The 22,383-nt window shown below is 42.5% G+C and overlaps 2 protein-coding genes across 5 annotated transcripts; both read right to left on the reverse strand.

Annotated features, from left to right (window-relative positions):
- Window positions 1-1,195: 1,195 nt before the first annotated feature.
- LOC129333657 (nuclear transport factor 2-like) lies at window positions 1,196-8,494 on the reverse strand. 4 transcript variants are annotated; one of them, XM_054985478.1, is made up of 5 exons: window positions 8,464-8,494; window positions 5,697-5,804; window positions 4,502-4,573; window positions 3,970-4,068; window positions 1,196-1,373 (listed from the first exon to the last, which is right to left on the reverse strand). In XM_054985478.1, the coding sequence occupies exons 2-5, from the start codon at window positions 5,793-5,795 to the stop codon at window positions 1,260-1,262; spliced, it is 384 nt and encodes a 127-aa protein (XP_054841453.1). In that variant the 5' UTR covers window positions 5,796-5,804; window positions 8,464-8,494; the 3' UTR covers window positions 1,196-1,259. The 4 variants fall into 4 exon arrangements, with proteins under 4 accessions (XP_054841453.1, XP_054841451.1, XP_054841450.1 ...); XM_054985476.1 differs by lacking the exon at window positions 8,464-8,494 and adding an exon at window positions 8,383-8,460; XM_054985475.1 differs by lacking the exon at window positions 8,464-8,494 and adding an exon at window positions 8,158-8,196.
- Window positions 8,495-9,552: 1,058 nt separating this feature from the next.
- On the reverse strand, window positions 9,553-21,230 carry RBFA (ribosome binding factor A). Its single transcript, XM_054985746.1, has 7 exons — window positions 20,632-21,230; window positions 19,500-19,542; window positions 18,534-18,710; window positions 15,310-15,422; window positions 14,366-14,450; window positions 12,842-12,915; window positions 9,553-11,875 (listed from the first exon to the last, which is right to left on the reverse strand). The coding sequence occupies exons 1-7, from the start codon at window positions 20,865-20,867 to the stop codon at window positions 11,485-11,487; spliced, it is 1,119 nt and encodes a 372-aa protein (XP_054841721.1). The 5' UTR covers window positions 20,868-21,230; the 3' UTR covers window positions 9,553-11,484.
- Between the last annotated feature and the right edge of the window lie 1,153 nt (window positions 21,231-22,383).

A 22,383-nucleotide genomic window follows, 5' to 3' on the forward strand; every position in this document is an offset into this window, starting at 1 on the left:
GCTAGTTTTTGTAGATAGATTACAAGTTTGAGAGCTTGAGTTGCAAACATGGCGCATTAAGAATGTTTTGTTGTTGAGCTAGTTAGGAATGCCTTCAGCTTTCGATTTCCAGGCTATCCAGGGGCACATATACTATTGGCAAGGTACTGCTTGGAATGGAATGCATGCAGTCCAGTTTATATGGCCTCCTTGGCTGTTACCACTTTTGGAGAGCGCCCTTATAAGCGTGTAGGTTTTGTGCTCCAGCTGTATTAACAGTACTCTCACTATTCTTCTCCATGCAGATAATTCATAACACTATTCAGTTCTGGAACAGAAGTCTTATCTCCAATTTACATCTCAATATAGTTTTTTCATGCTGTCTACAGTTTGTGATACATAAAGTACAACATTGTTTGCGACATAGAAATAAGGTATATCTTGATTCTACATTGTGCATGTTGAAGTTGTCATGAGGTAATTTTTGCAGTTTCACATAGCAAACATTTAGTTTTCATGTCCTGATACCAAATACTTTTATTTTCCACATTATGCACTTGGATTATTTGCCATGAAACTAACAGCTCTAGCCATGGGAAGATATAGTCACCATGCAAAACAGACACAAATTCAACCTGGATTGACTTTACCACATTAACATTTCAAGCTACAAGGTGTAAGTTGCCTGAAAAAGGCAGTAAGAAATAGCAATATTCTCTCAGGTCCACTAACAGGGCTTCATGGAAGTTATTTTGTTGCAAGATTTTACTATACACAGGGCTTTTTTCTGGGAAAAGAGGTAGTGGAACTCAGTGGGTTGCCCTAGGAGAAAATGGTCACATGGCTGGTGGCCCTGCCCCCTGACCTCCAGACAGAGGGGAGTTTAGATTGCCCTCCGTGCCACTTGTCTGGAGGTCAGGAGGCAGGGCCACCAGCCATGTGACCATTTTCAAGAGGTTCCGGAACTCCATTCCACCGCATTCCAGCTGAAAAAAATCCCTGACTATACATAAAATCATAATTTCAGGGAGTTTAATACAGCTATAATATACAAGTAGTGCATTCTCACAAGACCATATATACTGGAGACACACACACACAAGATTAAAAGAAATAGACATGTATGCTGCAGGAACCATTCCAAAGCCATCATTTCATGTTGCCCAAAGCATATATACATATTGCCAAGCCCAACAAAGTGACATTAAAACTACTGTTAAATGAAGTGTTGTTTAATGAGAAATCTGAGAGTAGTAAAGGCACTTTTGAGAACAGATGTTTTATGCAAAATTGTAAAGAGCAAGTCTAAATATGTCATTGGAACAAATCCATTTGTCATTAATGTTCTTGAGAACAAACAACTGGTGGAATCCCATCACTGGATCATCGTCCACCTATAATGAAAGAGGGGAAAAAGTAAACTTAGTCCATGTTTAGCACATTTACCATGTAAATCAAACCAACTCAACTTATTCAATTACACAAGAGTGTAAATGCCAAGGCCTGCTCCTTATGACCTTCTCAGATGCTCTCCAAATTTCTATAATGAAAACATAACGCAAATAGTCAGCTGAACAGAAGAAAGTAAGACCAGCTTGGGCCCAACTGGTTATACAAAGCTCATCACTGTGAAATCACAAGATTGATCTCTATTGTTTTTATCCATGCTTTTTCCTTGTACTCTTGTCTTTTTAGTTTACAAACCTCAGGGGTGGGGCCTGAGCCTCTTGATTAACATGAGCCACTTTCAAAGACTATTGTGTGAAAAGCAGAATATAAATAAAAGTAAACATGTTACAAGACTGTTGATTTGTAATCAGTCTGTAAATCCTCCTAGTCATCATACTGGTCTAGGACTCGCCACGTGCAAGCAAACCATAATTTTTTAAGTCAAGCATTGGAGGATAAATCTCACCCTATATCCTGTATTTGTAATGGTTTTCATTTATAAATCTTGGTTGAACTTAAAGGTGCCACTTGCTATCTAGTTTACCCTTTGCTGAAGTACAGAGAAACAGCCTGAAGAGAGGACAGGACACTTCTGACCCAGCTGCCCAAGGTTCAGAATAGGTTATTAGGTGCTTGGTGGAGAGGATGAGACTTGGTTTATGAGACATAAAAAATACAGCCGTGATCGCAGTATTTAAGAAAAACAGAAGTTGTGATGCAGTCACCTGTATTCTCTAAATGCGTGACTGAGGCAATTATGAGTTTTGAGGTGGAGTTATGTTCTTTAGAAGTGATTACCAGGATAGCCAAAAACGTATGGGTACTCTTTGTCACAGAGACCTGTTTTCATTATACCTCTTTCATGACTGAGGATTCATGTAAGAGTAAATGGAATAAAGCTTGTGGCACTGCCTGCAAGCTCTCCCCTTTCCTTCTCTCCCTTCCATCTACTTTTTTCTATTCCCCTCTCTTACCATCAGCTTTCCCTTTTACCTTTCCCACCTTCCTCCTGTATTTTACCTTTTTTAGCCTCCCTCTCCCTGCCCTCCAATGACACTAACTGAGGCTTGGAATTCTCAGCAACGTTATTTGAGGGCTGCTTAGCAACCTGCAAAAGGGTCACCAAGATCTTACAAGGTCTAGTAAGATCTCAGCGTGCATTCAACTCTGAACCTGTGGTTGTTGCTTCTATTACTTGGTGGCCTTTAAGCCTCCGGGTTCTTCCATAAACTTGAACAGCTTCTCAGATTTGTAAGAATCTCCCTTCCTCTCTATTTCTAGTCCCACTGTGTGGATGTTTTGATCCACACTTTAGGGCATAGTTCAAAATCAGATAATGATGATTTGCAAAAGACTCAAGTACTATGTAAACAAACAATCTGCAAAACGGAACATATCCTATAGTACACAGATTCGGTCCTCTTTTTAACTAAATTTCCTACTACTTAAGAATGCAAAACCTTTCCATTTTTATTGGTGCCTAAATAAGGAAAGCATTTACCTCATGTTGTCACAATATTTTATCATCAGTAATCATTGAGGACTGCTATAAGCAAATTCCTTTAAACTAGAGTTTTTGTACCTGTGAAGTCAGGGAATTAAGAGATTGCAGCTCATGTGCTGTCATTTTGTAATTACTATAAGAGTTGAGAGATGAAATTATTCCTCCTCTCTTAGCTATTTACAAGGTCATTCAATAGATTGGGTTATCTTGTCTCTTGCTAAGGATAATGTCTAGACTAGGGATTCCCAATCTTACTAAGTTTGTGGGGACTTTTTGAACGCTGAGAACACAGAGCAGGGAAAACCATCACCACGGGGGCACAGACCAGTCACAAAGTAGTTGGTACGTGGATAACAGCCAATCACAAAATGCTGGGATGTTTCAAGCCAACCATTCTTCTATGATGGAAGCAAGAATTTGTGAATGGGTGCTCCCTACAGACACAAAGGTGATGTCTTCAGTATTTTTCTGAAATGCTTCCTGTTCCAATTCGGTGGAAGAAAGCCAGGGTTGGCTATTTGCTCTGGAGAAAAATGATTTTGGGAAGATGCGAATGGACATCAAGAAACCCATCAATGGGCATTATGGTGGCCTTACATATATGCTGGGCATCACAGGTCTGCTACTGAAAGAGTTGCAGTTCCTGGCTGTTGACAGAATTTTGTTAATTTGTATTATCTGGACACACTTTGGTACCTTTTATTGCACTGGATTGTAAAGCTGAACAAGGTCAGCTGACCACAGAGCAATCTATCAGTCAGTCACTTGTGGAAGCTATTGGTCAGCTGGAAAGTTGTACATTTAGAAGTACTTCTGAAGTGGCAATAAAATCATCATCTGGTTTCAAAAGCTGGTATTTAAAAAGCTTTACGGCAAGTGATGCAATCATGAAACCTGCCTTCCTTCAAAAACTGAGAATCTGAGCATTCATTCTGAAAGTCTGTTAGCCTTTAAGAGGCAGGGGGTTTCTTTTGTTTTTGCAAGCACAGAAAAGCTTCGTGCATACACGAACCAAAGATACAATGGTTAGTTCTTACCTTCAGCTGACCCACAACCATACTAAGAATACAATTATCAGGAGTTGGCTGATGATCCTGGGAAGTTATGTTGTGCTGAATTTTTTGGAAAGGAAGTCTCTGTTCAGAAAGAAAATTGTGTTAAACATGCGTCTCAGTAGCAGGCATTCTGAACAAGAATGAGATGGCGTGACGCAGTGGCGGCTGGAGTATCAAACTAGGATCTTGGAGAACTAGGTCTGAATTCCCACTCTGTCACAGAAGCTCATTAGGTGATCTTGGGCCTGTGACTCTCGCAGCTTAAGCTACAGGGTTGTTGTTGTGAGAATAAGGTATAGAAGGGGAGAAAAGATGTAATAAGCCATTAGGGAGGAAAGTGGGGTATAAATAATTCTAAATAAATTAAAAAGTCAGTCTAATAAAATTCTCCCTTCACTTCCCCATGAATCATGTTTTTAATTTTTAATAAGTATTAAAAAGGCAAACAGCAAGGAAAACTATGTGATATATATAAAACAAACAATATAGTAACAGTTTCTAAATGGTCAAATACCATCAGTTTTTCCATAATGGATGTTTTTCCTTGGAACTGCTGCCCTTCCCATGATAAGCAGGAAGCATCTGTCTTTTAAAAAGAAGATACAAATGTCAGTCATTTACATTTAAAAGATGGGAGTAAAATGCAAATGAATAGTCCCAAACTCCAACTCCTGGGCAGGATACCTTCAGTGAACCCCTCCCAGGTGTCCCTCCCCACTAAGCTTCCCATTACTTCTTACATCCCAGCAGCAAGGAAAGGTGTAAAGCACAGAAAGCCAGAGCAGTGTAGTGTTGTGGTAAGAGCAGTGGACTAAGACCTAGGAGACCCAGGTTCAAATCCCCACTCTGTCACAGAAGCTGGCTGGGTGACCTTGTGCCAGTCACACACTCTCAGCCTAACCTACCTCACAAGTAGGGATCTCATTCTTCCAGTGAGGGCAGGGGATCCCCTGCTCCCAGCCTCAGCCCCCTGCCACCTCTCACCAAGTGGGGCGGGGGGTGGAATGGGAACAGGTACCCTGCAGCGTGCTCCCATGTGCTCCAGAGCATTTCCACATCAAGATGGGAATGACATCGCATCAGGGGGTCAATTTGGTAAAAATCGGCTCCGAACGCTAGATTAAAGGCTGATTTTTAGTAAACTGGCTCTTGGCGCGACCTGCCGCTTCCACATCATACCAGGAATGATGTCATTCCTGGGGCACCACAGAAGTGCTCTGGAGCACGTGTGCAGTGTGCGCACGAGGTAAGTACTTCTGTCACGTCCCCTCATGACCCCCCTGTCTCCCAGTTTAAGCCCCCAGCCCTACTCACAGGGTGGTTGTGAGGACAAAATGGTAGAGAAGAGAATGATGTAAGCTGCTTTGGGTCCCCTTTGGGGAGAAAGACGGAGTATAAATGAAGCAAGTAAGTAAATCAGTAACAGTGTAAAAGTAAGGGTGCAGTTCATCATAAAAACACACTTTATTCCTGAGTTATCAGAAAAAGCAATTTGAAATAATTGTAATAGCAACTAGTACAAGTAATACAAAGCCATGAATATGAATATGCAAAGTAAAACAATAGTTTAATAAGCATGGGGTGGCTTAAGCTACCTGAAACATATCCTTTGAAGCTTTAGCAGAAATAACAACTATATCAAGCCAACAACTGACCCATTACAGCAATAAAAAAATGGCAGTTTAAAACAAAGACATATTGATACCTACATAAAAGGCACCTAGCTGTTCCCTATTGGTATCAAACTGCTGATAATACAACTGTATAAAACTTGTTCCGATTTGTTCCCAAATAGGTCTTTCTGCCATTTTACACACCTGTAAAGAAAACAAAACTTTATGATTTTTGTTATACAAAAATGTGAATCACAATGGCAAACCAAGACAATCACTTCACCACCCATTCTGAGACAAAATCTGTCAATACAAACATACTAAATCTACTCAACATACGTTAGTACAGCCACAATGAAACAAGAAAACATACAGGACTGTATGTGAATGAGAATTAACTCAGTAGCCCAACAGTAGTGTAGTGGTTCAAGAGCTGGGCTAGGCCCTGGACCAACCCAGAGCAGAATCCCCACTCTGCCATGGAAGCTGGATGGGTGACCTCAAGCCAGTCACATGCACTCAACCTCACCTACCTCACAGGGTTGTTGTGAGAATAAAATAGAAGACAGGACAATGGCGTAAGCTGCTGTGGGTCCCCAATGGGAGGAAAGGCAGAGTATAAACTAAGTTAAAAACCCCTCAGATTTGGAAGAGGTATATTTTTTCCAATTTCTTATTTTTCCCTCTACTAATCAATATGGCCACCTCTGCTCTGCACTTGCCTTGAAACTGTCTCGATGGGGGTTGCCATTAAGTCCCTTGCCACTTGAAAGCACACACCTCATTAACAAGGCAGAGAGGAAAGGGCTAGCAACTGCAGGTCATCCAACTACTGATCCACCAACCAACTCTGCTCTCCATCAAGTTACCTGCCAACCCACACCTTGGTATTTCCTTATAACATACTCTCCTTTCTTCATCTGTAGTAGAAGAGAACTATAGAGAACACAGGGGCAATTCTTCTGTCATTTATCTAGAAATGACAGTATATGTCTCCTCTGCCTCTTCTGCCACTGCTTCTGGTGGGTGAAAGGTCCAATTATGCATGCAGGGAAGACTGCAGGGGAATGCAACATGTGGCCTTCCTTCAATTGATGAATTTGGCCCTCTGACTCTCCTTAGCTGCTGACTACCAACATGATTGTCCACTCACAAATCAAGCATTGCTACAGTCCTCACAAGTCACACAGTTCAAGCTATCTCCAACATGCTAACCCAGCAAGCTCCCTAGAATCTTCCCGTACCACAAAGGGTTCCAGGGCACACATTCAGTTCACGCAGGAAGACTGGGCCAGAAACTGCAGGCTACCCTCTTTATACACACCCCAATTATGCATTTGTCAGTTTTGAACCTAACTCCAGAAGCATCTAAAGTTAACAATAAAGCATAATGCTTTTGGCAATGGCATCTCATAATTATGTTTTTAATTATGTGCCAGTTACATTTGTATTACACACTTCTAAGAAATTGCCCACAGTCCCCTTTTATGCACACAGAAGGCGGGGCCGCTTATCCACAGCTACTTGTCCCTTATGGACCTTGAGCTCACTTGTTTGGAAAGAAGTCCCATCCAATTCAGTAGGATTTACATCTGAGTAAAGGGCTGGGCTGCACAAATTACCTCCAGATCATGCAGATAGCTTGTATAAACTCATCCTTTTTTGAAGTGAAACGAAAGGCTCCCACAGGGTCAGGTGGGCCTAGGCTCTTCCTTGCATTAATTTCCAATTTCTTGACACGCCCAAACCTACTCAATAAACTTTATAAACAGGGAGTTGGAACTAGGTTCCTCTAAACAAACTCAACTCTAGCCACTACCAACGCTGTCTCGAAAATTATTAAAATTAGTAATGGGAAAAAGCGTCGACAGTAACACCAGCCGTGCAACCGGAGCCGAAGTTCTACTCTGTTCAATAGGCCATACTTGGAAATAAGCGCCCCGGTTTCATTTCCAAGCAAGGCTGCGCTTCCTATACAAGCCCCTCAGAACACAGCGGGGCTTACTTCTGCCTGACAGACAGACAGGGCTGCACGATTTACTGACTTTTTAAAGGGATTATGCAAATTGCTCAGCACACAGCTTCCTATGAGCAGGATGCGGGCTGACCCGAGTTTCTCACCCGTCAACTGCGCCGCCACGTGTGAGCGCGCATCACCTCCACAGCGGTATAGCACACGCGATTCGCGCGCTCTCCCCCTTGTCCACAAAGCCCACGTGCAGCGCTCCCTGGACGCTGGGGTCCTCTGGCACGTGGCTACCGGCTAGAGGAGCGAGGAACGCGCTTCGCAGAAGGGAGCAAAGCAAAAGAGAAAGCGGGGCCACGTCCAGGAAGATGCGCCACCCGAGACTCAGCAAGCCGCTTTCTTCCCTCCAAGGCCCCCAACCCTTCAAACTACGCAGACCCCAGTTACAGTGCAATTCTATGCAGTTTCTCCACTCCAAGCCCGCTGATTTCAATAATCGCAGACTGGAGTAACTGCACAGGATCGCACTGTTCATTCTGCCCACCTCTCCTTACTCTCTTCCCGCCAGTAAGTTCACCATCCAACGCTCACCTCACCACCCGGCTCGCTAGCCCGTTGCAGAAGCCTGTGCAAATCTCCTCCCAAGTCGACACCCACCCATTTATTTCCACCCTATCGCCAGCAGCCTACAAAAGGCGGGCGGCTGAGATGCCGTTTCGGATTTCCGGAGGGGGGGGTATGAAAGGCTCTAGACGGAAAAACAGAGTAGAGAAACAGGCAGTTCTAAAACGTGATCAAATCTGATTTGAAACTTACGTTTCTACCTCTTCCCTGGTGCGGCTCCTGAAACCAATCTACGGGGGGGCGGGGGCGGGGGCGGAGGCGGGTGCAACTCACGAAAAGATCCGCAGTCTGCGAATTTGGCGCCACTCGGAGTCCTGAGCGGAACTTTTCCACTCCCTTTGCCGCTTCTTCGCTGTCCAGCAGACACATGGGTACCACCTCCTATGACCACTAGGTGGCGCCCTGGCTACGCAAAGACATTTAACACGTCAGACCTTCTCCGGCCAATAGAAGGCTCTCAGAAGGTCCTGGAGTTTTTGCCCGTCTGTCTGTGGAATGAGGCTTTGAATAAAACTTGGTTTCTGTTAAGGGATGAGATTTATTGTTCTACTGGCCACAGCGCTGGATTAAACGATATAAAGCTGGCTGTGGAGAATGTGTCCGATGCTCGTCGAAGGGTATGGGGAAACTATTTCTGAAACGAAAGGTTGAGTCCACACATAGTTGGATATTGTACTATCATTGCCTCACAGCAATCATTCACAACAGGTTTTTCCTGTATGGATGATGGAATCGAGTTATTACAGCAATAGTGTTAATATGCAATAACGTTTAGATGTAACTTAGATGTGCACATTTCCAGCACATTTGTGGAAATAAGGATATTGTCAAAAAATTTCTGCCAGTTGCCTTTTAATGCACTTCAGGATATTCTTCTGGAACAGGTTGCTAAAGAGCTTGTTGAATATGTTCCTGGAAGTGATTGTTTCTGTAAACAGATGAGCCACTCGTTACTTAGCAGTAGACATGAGACCAGGAACAGAGTTGCATCACACCACAGAAGCCCCAAAATAGTAAAGGGTCAACTGTTTTGAATTTTGCCACAAGTCGTGGCAGCCGACGGTCCAAATAACTTTCCCCACAAACCAAGCCTAGTACACAACAGACTTTAGTGTCACCATAAATTTCTCACCACGTTGACTTTGCTTGCTAAAAATTCAACCCCTGCAGTGTTTACAAGGCACAGAACCTTTGCTGACGACTTGTCTCCATAGCTATAGCAAATTAAACTGAGCTGTGACTGGAACAATCACTAGGAGGAGGGGAACATGGTGCATCCTAGCCAACACACTAGCGGGAGCAACTACAACCACCACTTGTAATAAAATAATTTATTATTTACAGTATTTGTATTTTCTGCCTTTCCAATGAAAATGTCATAGGGTGATGTTAAGTGTTTTTTTTTTAAAAGAGAGAATTGCAGTATAAAAACAAGAACAAAGAAGTACAAAGTACACCATGAATCTGTATTTCTTGAACTTTCTGAACTTTGGCCTCCTACTATATTCTATTTGCTGTAATACACAAAAATTGTCTCCGGCTGCCCAGCAAGCTGAATCCCTGGACAGAGCTATATGTATGCAGTCTGCTGCTATGTACATAAGGACACGTGCACTGGAACACTAAACCGGCATGAGCATTAGACTAGGACAGAGCACGTGACTTCCTTCTAAAACCAAAAGAACAAGGAGGCAGCAGTATGGTTCCAAAGGACTGTGTCCTCCCATATTATCCAGTCTACTAGTTAAGACCTGCCAATGAAGGTCTTCAAAGGTGAAGCGGGTAACAACTAGAGACAGAGCATTTTCTGCGGTGGTCCCTTGCTTTTGGAACACCTTTCCCCCTTGAGGCTCACCTGACCTCTTTTAGGCACCATGCCAAAACACACCTTTTTACTCAGGCTTTTAATTAGGGGCTTTATCAATGAAAAAACAGGACTGTCATATGGTGTCAACTGGAGTTAAGAGGAGCTGGTCAATTGCTTTAATGTCCAAATTAATCTACTATCAGGGAAACTGAATTGTGCTCCTAGTTGCTAGATCTGTAATTAATTTTATTCACAATGCTCTGGAATAATGTAATTTCCATCCGTGAGCATGTTACTCTTATAGTCTATACAGTTTATCTTGTTCATGTATTTTAATGTTTCCTATTATTAAGTTTTTAATTCTGCTACAAATATTTTGTGTTGCAGTTTATGTGTGTTCTTTTATATTATTTTTCCATAGTAAAGGATTTATAAAAATGCACTTTAATGCAATTCTGTTGTGACACGATGAAGTTTCTTTATGCTATTCCATTTTTCTCATTACGGAAAGCAGGAATGAAATCCCAAGAATGTAAGGAATGCAGTTAACCTTCCTTCATGCTGCTCTTCAGTAACTCATCACACTTGGCTACCCTCAGCAACAGCTACTTCTTAGGCAAGGCAACTTCAACTGAACTGTCCAAACGTGCCCCATCATAGACCTTTTTGCTGGAACAACTCTGTACAGCTGCCAAGGGAACAGCGTCTGTCCCCCTCCCTTGGACCTGCATGTCCAAGGCTCCCAGCCTTTCTGCTCTCTCACTGTGCAGTACTGCAGAGGGACTTTCTCTCAGCAGTGCCACAAGCAGTTGCTCTCCCAAGTGTAGAGGCTCCCTCTTTGCACCAGTACTGGAGAGCCCTATACGCTCTCATATGCCGTCCTGCTCAGGTACAGGCTCCAAATCATGCTCCTATTATGTGTGCCTTGGCCTGTGCGTCTTTCAGTAGGTTCAGTGTTTTATCTTCCTTGCCGAACCATCCATTCTCCTGAATTTCCTGAATCATTATTTCTACATGTACCATCTGTTTCCCTGCTACAAATAACATGATCCATGACTGCATTTCTAAAATCAAAGAAAGCTTAAATGTTTTAATAGCTTTTTTTTTGTAAACACACAAAACCTACAGGCTCAGTTCAAGTGTAACAATCCCAATTCCAAACTGTCTTTTGGAAAATCAGGAATGCACCCTTTTTTCTCACCTCTCTTGTGCACCGATTTCTTCCTTCATGTTCTGGTTTGCATAACCACAGTTTGCAGTGGTGTCTAAATCAGGAAAGTTATAGTACTAGCCCGTAATTGCCTTCAGACCATGGTTTTGCAGATAATTCCTTGCATAATTTTGACGTCATAGTAACAAACTATGGTCAATCAAATCAGGAAAGGGAAGAGAGAATTCTCAAAGGAAGAAGCCCATGTGCACCTGGTCCATTTACATTCCATAAAACAGTAGCATGGTATCTGAACTGAGCCGCAGTTTTTTCAAATTTACTTAAGCTTAGTGTTTCCATTATCTATCTCCAGTTCATTTTCTATTTCTTGTGATTGATATTCCAGTTCAGCTTCTTGGGGGGATTCACCTTCACTATCCCAATAATCTTCATCATATTTGTCCATTAAATATTTCTCAGGTGTGATATCATCATCAAAAGTTTTTCTGGCTTTTTTCTTCCTTAGTTTCTTTTGCTTCTGTATTTCAGCCAGCTGCTTCAGCTGCTGCTCTGACAGTCCAATCCCTTCTATTTCCTTGTCCTTCCTCATTTTTTTGTATTCAAGTATTTGCTTATTTAATTCTTCATGATTAACCCCAAATAAATTAGAGAGGATGGGAGAATCTGAGGTGTCCAGAGATACAACAGCCATGGTGGATCTTTGTTTGCTGCAAGAAAGGGACAAAGTCTGTTAAATATTGCCACAACGTATTTGATACTCTGCAGAAGTTCATGACAATGTATTTAAGCAAAAACACTCTCCAATCCATCAATACCCTAGGGGTGTACACACACACCCCGCAAAAAAAACGCCTCTGGGCAATCTCAGTTTCAGGGATACAAAAAAATCCAGTATCTCTGAAATCTGGGTCAGATTCTCTGAACTGGGTTAAAGAATACTTCTGTTGTGAATAATCTGCTTTTCTTGGTGACATTTGCATTTTACACAATGACATCTCACAGCCTACTTCCTGCGTGGCTGTGCTATTTATAACTTATTTCATAACCTTAAATATATAAGTCAGCTTAACAATGACCCACTGCATGTCTCTGAAAAAGTGGGCTCCAGTCCACAAAGATTTATGCTAGAATAAATACTTCTTCATGTTTAAGGTGCCACAAGACTGTTTATTTTTGCTTCAAGAGGCTAACATGGCTACATTTCTGGAACTGAAACTTCTGTCTGTTCATGACATCTGAATATAGACACAGTGCAGACAGCACAGATAACATTGAAAGCTGAGCTTCCAAAGACAAAAAAAATACACACTTGCCCAAGAAACCACCCTCAAGGACTTTAGTTAAATCAGTGTTTTAGATTATGAAACAATGTCAAAATATATATTCTAGTGCATTTGATGAGGCGAGCTATGATGGCTCCCAGAAGTGTACGCTAGACTAAGTTTAGTTAGTTTTTAAGAAGCTACTGGACTCTTGTTTAATAGTATGAAATAGGGTTTATTAGGCAAGCGCATTTTAAAGCAAATGATTCCTAAGAAATAATTTAGACTAATCTCGAAAAATAATGGAGTGGGAGAAGATGCCACTCAAAAGTTCACTTCAAAATATTTTAAACTTTTTTTCCCAACACAGACACTTTTTACTGATTCTATTCTTTAATTTTTTTAATGTACCTGAAATCATTTTGATCCAATTCATTTTCTTCTTCTGCTGGCCCAAAATCTGCAATTGCCAATAGCTTCTCAATCTGCAATGAAGACAACACAAAGCCAAGTTTAGATGCCCAGCAGTAAGCCTGTTTTGCTAAAATTACATAGGTAATAGGACCATCCTGTAAGGAAATGGTCCAGAAAGGTGCATTGGTAAAGGGTCAGGGACTGTTGATTATACTACTGTGTATTGTCATTAAGCTCCCACTGGATAGTTTCTCCATGTCGTTCTAATATGTCGTGTCAATATGACTACGTTTTGTTTGTGTCAGATTTCTGCTTATTTCAAATTCCTATTGTATTGCTTACTGAGTGTACTGTTTATTGAATGTCCCTGCCATTAATCATATTGACTTACACTGTGTAATTCTTCTTCAGTCTCAGTGAGAAAGGCAGACTATAAATAATGTAACTATATTAAGACAAACACACATTCTCAGCCACCTCTGCTTTCTGCATAATGCCTTCAAATGCAAACACCAATTCCATACATTACTGGGTCTGGAAACATTTTCCATGATACCAATTGATCTGGAATTCCTACAATGACACAAGTTAGCTAAGGAATCTTTACTTCCACTTTGAGATAAAAAAATTTAGTGTGTGTTTGCTAGGGAAGTGGTTGAACACAGCTGAGAAATAGCAAAAAAAGCACCTAATATTTAAACTACCAATTCCCTTTTAAACAAATTGCGGGGGCACCTTAGTAAATCAGCAATACTTTCAGGCATATAATGGAGTTTTCTCCAGTGTGTCTAAGCAGGCATTTGTGTGACAGCTGGGGATGCCGATGTGCCTCAGTCTCTCCTGCAGCTTTTGAGTATATAAACTTCATTCTGTTTTTCAGAAAAAGACAAGACTGGCCAGGATCCAATCCTCCTACATTCTATGCAAGTGCAGAAAGCCCTTTTTATCTGTGCCTGAAGGAAGAGGTGATACTTCCTTCCAATGGCATGCCCCATGCCTGATGGGATATCATTCCCATGTTATGAATATATCTCCAGTACTTGATAAGTCAGTTTAACAGATAATCCATTAGATCCAATTCTGCTAAATGAAGAATCTTGCTCTAATGGAAGATTCCTTACTTACTGGAGAGCCAGTTTGGTGTAGTGGTTAAGAGCAGCGGGACTCTAACCTGGAGAACTGGGTTTGATTCCTCACTCTTCCACTTGTAGCCAGCTGGGTGACCTTGGGCCAGTTATAGCTTTCCAGAGCTCTCTCAGCCCCACCCACCTCACAGGGTGATTGTTGTGGGGATAATAACAACATATTTTGTAAACTGCTGTGAGTGAGCATTAAGTTGTCCTGAAAGGTGGTATATAAATCGAATTTTGTTGTTGTTACAGTGAAATCTTAAACAGATTTACTCCAGTCTATGCCCACTGATTTCAATGAGCTTTAGACTGGAGTAACTCTGCCTAGTATTTCTGTTAGTGAAAGGAAGTCACTGGATCTAACACAATGTTTATATGCTTTCTTCCTTACCTCTTGTACTGCAGCATCTGCTTTGTCTCTAACAAATATTATTGGAGGAACATTTCCTAGGACCTGATTCGAAATCAGAAGGTGTCTGCAAAAATAAAAAAATTAAAAGCTAGTGTTTAACCTACAATCTTTAAATCACGTGCAATGTTTATTTACAACACCTGAATAGGAAACAAGGACAATGCAGAAAGCTCCCCTTACGAAAAGCAAGCAAAATGCTATACATCTAAGTAATCTGTTGAACATCTATCAACGGTTCTCAAAACATAAGGTGAATCGATTCTAATTTTCATCTGAGCCCAGCCCCATTTCACATGGCCATATCAGCCAACAGAAGAGGCATAGCTCAAGTGGGCTTTTACACAGTAAGCAACCCACTCTCTTCCTATTTATACTACACAAAAGTTTTGGCCCTCACAGGCTCCAGTCAAGTAGGAAGCAACTGAGACAACAGTAAAGATGTGCATATGAAGAAGGTATGTGAAAGATAATGGCCATCTTTTTATTTGTGTATGAAAAAGTGAGTTTCTGTGACTAAGTGAACAGCTATGCAACAGTATGTGTGCATACCTTGGCCTGCAGGTGTGGGGAAAGAGGTTGTATGTGCAGAAATCCATGCCAGTCTGTTCAGGCGATGCAGCAGGCAGATATGTTTTTTGCTCCAGTTCTCTAACCCTACAAAAGTTGGCATCATGGTCTCCAGAGAATATATGAAGCTGCCTTATACAGAACTGGTCTAACAAGCCCAGTACTGTTCACTCTGACGGGTGGCACCTTTCCAGCGAATAGGCAGAGAAAGGTATTTCCTAGCCCCTCCTACGTGCTTAAACTGGAGATGCAAGGGATTGAACCTTGGACTTCCTGAATGCAAAGCAGGCTCTCTGCCACTGACCCACAGTCTCTCCCTTAACTTTTTCCATCTCTGGATAAGAGTATTGTAGTACCTTATACGGTGAGCACTCTGCTGCAGAACCTTATCAATACAGTCATCTTGTTCTGTATTACCAGTAGTCTTCCAATATATACGACACACTGAAAAATCTGATGCAAGGGATCCCTAAGGAATTCAAAATGCCTGTTACAATTGGACATTTTACATGGTAAAGAAATCAGTTTTGAAAGGGCAGGAGAACAATCCTGTTCTAGATTATAAATAGGGAAGTGAATATATGACCAAGAGGAAAAGACAATTCTACCACAAAATTGGGGGTGAGGAGGGAGAAGAGTTAAAATTTACTAATACATGAACTAGTTATAAACAGATGGAGAAACAGCTTAGGTTAAAGGAGAATTCTGGTACAAGAAAAAGTGAAAGCACTATTATTCAAGAGGGCTTCCATAATATGGGTGTAATTGACAAAATGCCTAGTTCCATTGACAGCAATAGAACCCACTTTCTTTTTACTGTAATTTAAGTATGCTTGATTTTAGCAGGAACTATGTACATTCAAAATTGTTTAGGATCAATTACATGAAGGCATTTAACATCAGAAAAATTAAACTCAGAACACTTACAAACGTTTTACATTAAAAAACTTATTTCCCCTTAATCCCAGAGCAATTGATCTAATGATCCTAATATTGGTATTTCAAACCAAGGGAAAAATCACGGTACGCTTAGAGCAGAAGAGAACTAAGCCCTTCTACGCTGCTATAAGCAACAAGTACTAGACGGAGTGACATCAAGACTAGACTACTGCAATGCACTCTACGTAGGTCTCCCCTCAAAGCTGACTCAGAGACTCCAGTTGGTGCAGAACGCTGCAACTCGTCTACTCTCAGGAACTAGACATATTATGCGTATCACTCCCATTTTGCAGTCACTCCATTAGCTTCCCTTCAGTTACCGGGCTCAATTCAAAGTCATGACTATCACATTCAAAGCCCTTCATGATCTCAGCCTCTTAGATCTGTGCAACCATCTCTCCCCCTATGTTGCACCATGGCAGCTTTGCTCTTCTGAACAGGGCCTTCTGCAGATACCACCCTGCATTTGGGCAAAATCAAGAGCTGCCCGTACGTGTGCTTTCTCTGTAATGGCCCCCATCTTATGGAATGGCCTGTCTGAGGAGGTCAGGAAAGCTCCCATTCTCCTATTCAGGAGGGCTTTCTACCCAGACTACAGGACTATATCATAAGAAAAAGCTCAAAAGGATGCTTTGATAGGGACAGGGACTATATGGTACACTACTGGATATTGTATGCTGATGCAGAGATGTGCCACTAGGGAGTTTCCACATTGCCTAACATGCCGTGTAAATGAGTTATGCTTAGTTACAGAAAGAATTCATCTCTATGCTTATTTTCAAATTTTCTGCTACTTTTCCATATTGTATCTGTTTCACTGAATGTCCTAACTGTTGTTCATTATTGTACTTGCTCAGTACCCCTTCAAAATAGGAAATGTCTTTGTGAATTAGGAGTCCTTGATTCACTGTCCCATATTATTCTAGAATGTCCTCTATTTGGTCTATTACACAAACAACTCTTAACCAAATACCTCCAGTATAATACTTCTATCAAAGGAGAAATTTTAGTTCACCTTTTAGAAGATCGTAACCCTTGTGTTACTTTAAGTGTTGCAACATTTCTAGCAGAAGTTTATAAAGCTAAATCTAAGTATATTGCCGCACCTAATTGCTGAATGTTTATTAATTTTATTATTAACTGTTACTAATTGCTTGCTTATGCTTATGCTTATGCCTTACTATTTATTAGACTTTGGTCTTTATTTCCGATTGTAGACTATTATTATTTCTAATGCCAATAAAGGGAATTGATTGATTGTACTTGCTCAGTGAATATCCTACCAGTTTATTGTATTGTATTTCACTTTGCACTGTGCAATTTACCCTGGAACTCAGTGAGAAAGGCAGACCGTAAAACAAACAAACAAACAAACCAGCTCATTAAGAGATTCACTGTACCAGCAATGTCATCTCTTTCATGCAAGACAAGTATCACTTCATCAGTGATACTCACTTGTGGCTCTTCTGAGCACTGCTCCCTAATGTGACACCTGCCCCATGTTCCAGGAAAGTGGGTAAAGCTGGTAAGTGGTTCACACCTTAGAACAGCCATCACCGGTGGGACTGGAGGATAGGTATGCTTCCAGCCTCGAGTCATGGGGCTTGCGCCTGGGATGGAAATAAGGGGCTCATTTCTCTGCAGCCTCTGCACTCTCATCCCAGCACATGGGCATCTGCCAGGAGGACAGCACGCTGGCTAAAGAGAAGATGGAGTAAACCACCTTTACCTTGGCAGCCACCCAGAAAATGAGCAAGCTGATCACAGTGAGGTGGTTGTGATTTTACTCCCCTTTCTTCAAGACTAGCTAGCTTCTCCTCCAGGAGCCACGGCAATCTGTCTCTCTTGCCCAAGCTACTGTGCTCATGCTGAAGAGAGAATGGGAGGGTAAAGTGGCCACTTATACAACAACTGGCTAAGGTTCTACAGTGGTGGAAAGAAACCATACATACTCAGAGGTACTCTGGTAATTAAAAAGGTTACAGTTATCTAGTCAGCAATAATATTTATATCTTATATTATTCTGTGTGTGTGTGTGTGTGTGTTTGGTGGGTGTGCACAGGGTACGCAGTAGTCATGTGGCTCTTTAGATTGATGGTGATTGCAAGTGTAGCTCTGCATGAGCCACAGAGTGATTACCACTGTTCTAAGTAATTAAAAGCCCAACTCAAGGGTGAAGGAACCACAACACAGATTTTAAAACATGTTCCACTCCCAAAGTGTAACTTCTATAATATGCATTCATTCCCTTCAGTGGCTCAGAGTGTAGAACGTTAAGTTCAGGAGTCAAATGCAAGCTTATGCAGCAGTGGAAATGCATCTCAGTTAACAATTTTCCATGCAGAAACTTTAAAAAGAAGCATATGGACTCAACTAAAGTTTCCATGCAGAAACTTTTAAAAGAAGCATATGGATTCAAGGCAAACCTGAAATTACTTCTAAAGATTTTTTTTCCTGTATAGCCCAAAGGTTACAAAACAAGTTCATGAAGGGTAAGTGCATGATATGGGCAACCTGCTGGATGCACAGACCCCCTGGTATGTTCAGCAGAGTTGCTTGAAGGACTGGGATTTAAGTATTCTCACCCATCGATGTGTTACAACTTATCTAAAACTGCTAGACCAAATACCTTTGTACTTACTTTAGACAGTTCTACACTGAGATTATATACTTCTTCACCAGCCTCGCAAGTACTCAGAATGCTTCTCACAGCTTTAAATAGCAGAACATCTAGGGTTCTTTTGCGTATGCTTTCTTCTTTTCTGACTTTGGGTGGAGCAAGCTTTAAAATATTGTTCAGGTTGGATGGCTTATATACCTTTAAAAACAAAACAGATCATATAGAGGAGAAAAGACTGTACATGGTCACAGCCAACTTCAAAATATAGTTCAGGGCACATAAAAATGATGGCACTGCTGTTCTCCATTGCTCAGAAATGGCATATTAAGGCTGCAGTCCTAAGCACACTGAACTAGGAGGTAAGTGGCATTTCATTTTATTTCTTACATTTTCTTGTGCAATATGTCTAAGAAGAAAAATATATGGTTGTTGTGGGTTTTCCGGGCTGTATTGCCGTGGTCTTGGCATTGTAGTTCCTGACGTTTCGCCAGCAGCTGTGGCGAAAAATATACTTTAAAAAAGTGATCTTTCATGATCAGAGCAGCATGCACATGACATCAGAGTCATGTGACTGAAGACAGAGAGCCAGAATTATGACTGATGTCAAGGCAGGGATTGCTGGCAGCCATCTCGGAACAAGAAACACTAGCCAAGTACCAGGATGTGTCCTGTACTGAGGAACAAGCAAGATGTCAGAGCCATGGAGGAACCTTTTCCATCACGGAAAGATCTCATCTTGTTTCCTGCCACTGCTCTCATCATGCATGCAAAAGGAAGCAGGAGCCCTGGCTCAGTATAATACCACACTAGTGGATCTTTCCAAAAGGCAGGGGGAAACACGGCAGCTCTAGAGGGGTTCTCAACCCAGGAGGGTGTGGCTCCATGACCCACCTGAAGGTCTTGACCCATAAGTGAAAGACTACTGATTTAAAGATACATGCAGGAACTATGGCTTGTTTTAAAATTTAAAACCCTGACCGTTCTTACCAGATGGGAGCCCAGCATAGGACTATCATACCAAAACTTCTTCCTTTTGAATAAAGAAAAGTATATATTAAGTTAACAGTTGTCCGATAAAATTCCCTTTCACTTGCTAAATAACATAGTATCTATGTTTTGAGGCCGCTTCAGAAATATATTAGAATGAGGTTAGTTATTTTGAACATTTTCTGTCACACCCAGGGCCCATCATTCCAGTTAGAGGCCTGTCATTCCAGTCCCAGAGCTCTTCTGATATACCCAGGGGCCATGATTCCAGTTAGGGGCCTGTCATTCCAGTCCTACAGCCCGTCTGTCACACCCAGGGGCAGTCATTCCAGTTAGGGGCCTGTCATTTCAGTCCCAGAGCCCTTCTGATATACCCAGGGGCCATGATTCCAGTTAGGGGCCTGTCATTCCAGTCTTACAGCCCGTCTGTCACACCCAGGGGCAGTCATTCCAGTTAGGGGCCTGTCATTCCAGTCCTACAGCCTGTCACACCCAGGGGCAGTCATTCCAGTTAGGGGCCTGTCATTTCAGTCCCAGAGCCCTTCTGATATACCCAGGGGCCATGATTCCAGTTAGGGGTCTGTCATTCCAGTCCCAGACCCCTTCTGTCACACCCAGGGGCCTGTCATTCCAGTTCCGGAGCCCTTCTGATATACCCAGGGGCCATGATTCCAGTTAGGGGCCTGTCATTCTAGTCCTAGAGCCCGTCTGTCACACCCAGGGGCTGTCATTCTACTTAGGGCCCTGTCATTCCAGTCCCTGAGCCCTTTTCTCACACCCAGGGGCCGTCACGGCACTCAGGGGCCTGTCAATCCAGTCCCAGAACAGTCTATGTGGGCCCAGACACTTTCCTTCAAAATTCATTCCACGTTTTCTTTGCACTTTTTTTTTTGCTCTAATGTGTTTCAATGGAGCCCATGCAAGTCAATGGGCATTCCAGGTTCCCATTATTTCCAATGGGCATTCAAGCCTCTCTCGTTATTTTCAGTGGGCAATCCTGTCATTCGTTTTAGTACAAGCCCCTTCCTATCGGGAAAGTGTGCCAGACAGGCCAGTCGCCAAACCCTTCCGCTCCTACCAGCAGTCCCGGCGAGGCTCCCCAGACGTTAGGGCCGAGGGTCGGACCACTTACTTCTTTTTATAGAGAAACTTCTTCAGCAGATTCCTGGAGCCGCAGAGAGGGGCTGAGTGGTGCAGTGCCCGGCATGTGGGGCACCCCGGCAGAAGCAGGCCTCCCTCGCCAGCGCCACAAGAAGCGGCGTTCTGCCACCGTCGCCATCCTGCAGCCGCCGCTCCCGCCCTGTGCACCCGAACCGCTCGGCCTCCGGCAACTGCAACGGCTATCGAACCACGTCGAACGCTCCACATTGGAGCGAAGAAACTGGAACGCTCCGAGTTCCAGGGCGCCCGTCAGGCCCAGCCAGGCCTCCGCTGGGCAATAAAGCCGAGAAGGGGAAGGAGCTGCTTAGCGCCCCTCGCGGACGCGAGGCGCATCTGGCACGATGGCGCTTCTGCGGAGCTCTGCGCAGGATGCGGAAAGGGGTGTTTCAGATTGTGACCTGAAAAACTCTGCCCTTACAAGCCAAAATCCTGCAGGATGAAGGGTGCTGAAGAACCCCAAAGCTTGCATGCTGTTTTCGGGACCTTGTTTGGTCTTACACAAGGTATTCCGTCACTTTTTGGGGGGGATTTTGCTTTGGAGCCAGGCAGCTACCCACCTACAACCTGTCTGCCAATCCACAAATCTTTCTCCAAATATTATTTAGCATGCTAAAAGCATTTCCGCCTGTATCCTATCATGTCTGTTCAGAAGTAAATTTCGAAGAATCCAGTGGATCCAACTCATCTAAAACTGCATAAGATTTCAGCCTGAGATAAAATCCTAGGCCTGGCAAGGAAATACCCAGTTAACTCACTGTGTTTCGATTCTGAATAAACAAGATTGTGCTTCAACTTTTTAAAACTGGGCCTCAGAGATTTCCCATGTTTTGAGGTATTTAATAGAAACAAACCACCAAAAAGCTGCTGCTTCTTTTATTGTGATGGCAAAAGCTGCACTTACCTTTTAAGTAACTCTTTAAAACAAGCGCGCACAACAGGCTCTAAAATTTACACAGCTAATAGGTTGCCAGCTCCATGTTGGGAAATTCCTGGAGATTTGGGGGGTGGAGCCTGGAGAAAGTGGGGCTTGGGGAGGGGAAGAACGTCAGGAAGGTATAATCCCTAACAATCTACCCTCCAAAGCAGCCATTTTCTCCAGGTGAACTGATCTCTGTTGCTTGGAGATCAGTTGTAATTCTGGGAGATCTCCAGCCATCACCTGGAGGCTGGCAACCCTAATGTACTGTAACAAAATGATTCAGATGAATACTTGTGTAAAGGGTTAGGGACTTTTGTCTGTACTACTGTGCATAGTTTTATTGCCTGTTGCTGTAAATATGATCTCACTACATATATTTTGCATCATTTATCGTCTCATGTTAATACTTATGTTTTGCTTCAATTCTGATTTCTGATTGGTTCCAGATTTCTAAAATCCCAATCCAGTTGCATAGTCTATTGGATGTCCCGTCTGTTATTGTATTGACTTACTCTGTATAATCTGCCTTGAGCAGCAGTGAGAAAGGCGCACTATAAATAACAAACAAATCTCTTATTCACTGCTGAGCAGAATGCTGCATCTATAATCTGTGCTTTTCCAGTCTCTAACCATTTTTCAGAATCTTGAGGCTGCAGACCCTTTCGCCATCTCTTCCTTGCATTGCCACAAAAATCACAGCCTTTAGCTGTCATGTGTCTGCCTGTCTTTTTGTAAAAGAATAAGGGGTGTGTCCAACTTTTGGTGTTTATTAAGGTAGAAACTATGTGCACATTTACTTGGAAA

Source organism: Eublepharis macularius, chromosome 7 (genome assembly GCF_028583425.1).
Source record: "Eublepharis macularius isolate TG4126 chromosome 7, MPM_Emac_v1.0, whole genome shotgun sequence".
In the NCBI taxonomy this organism is placed as follows: domain Eukaryota; kingdom Metazoa; phylum Chordata; class Lepidosauria; order Squamata; family Eublepharidae; genus Eublepharis; species Eublepharis macularius.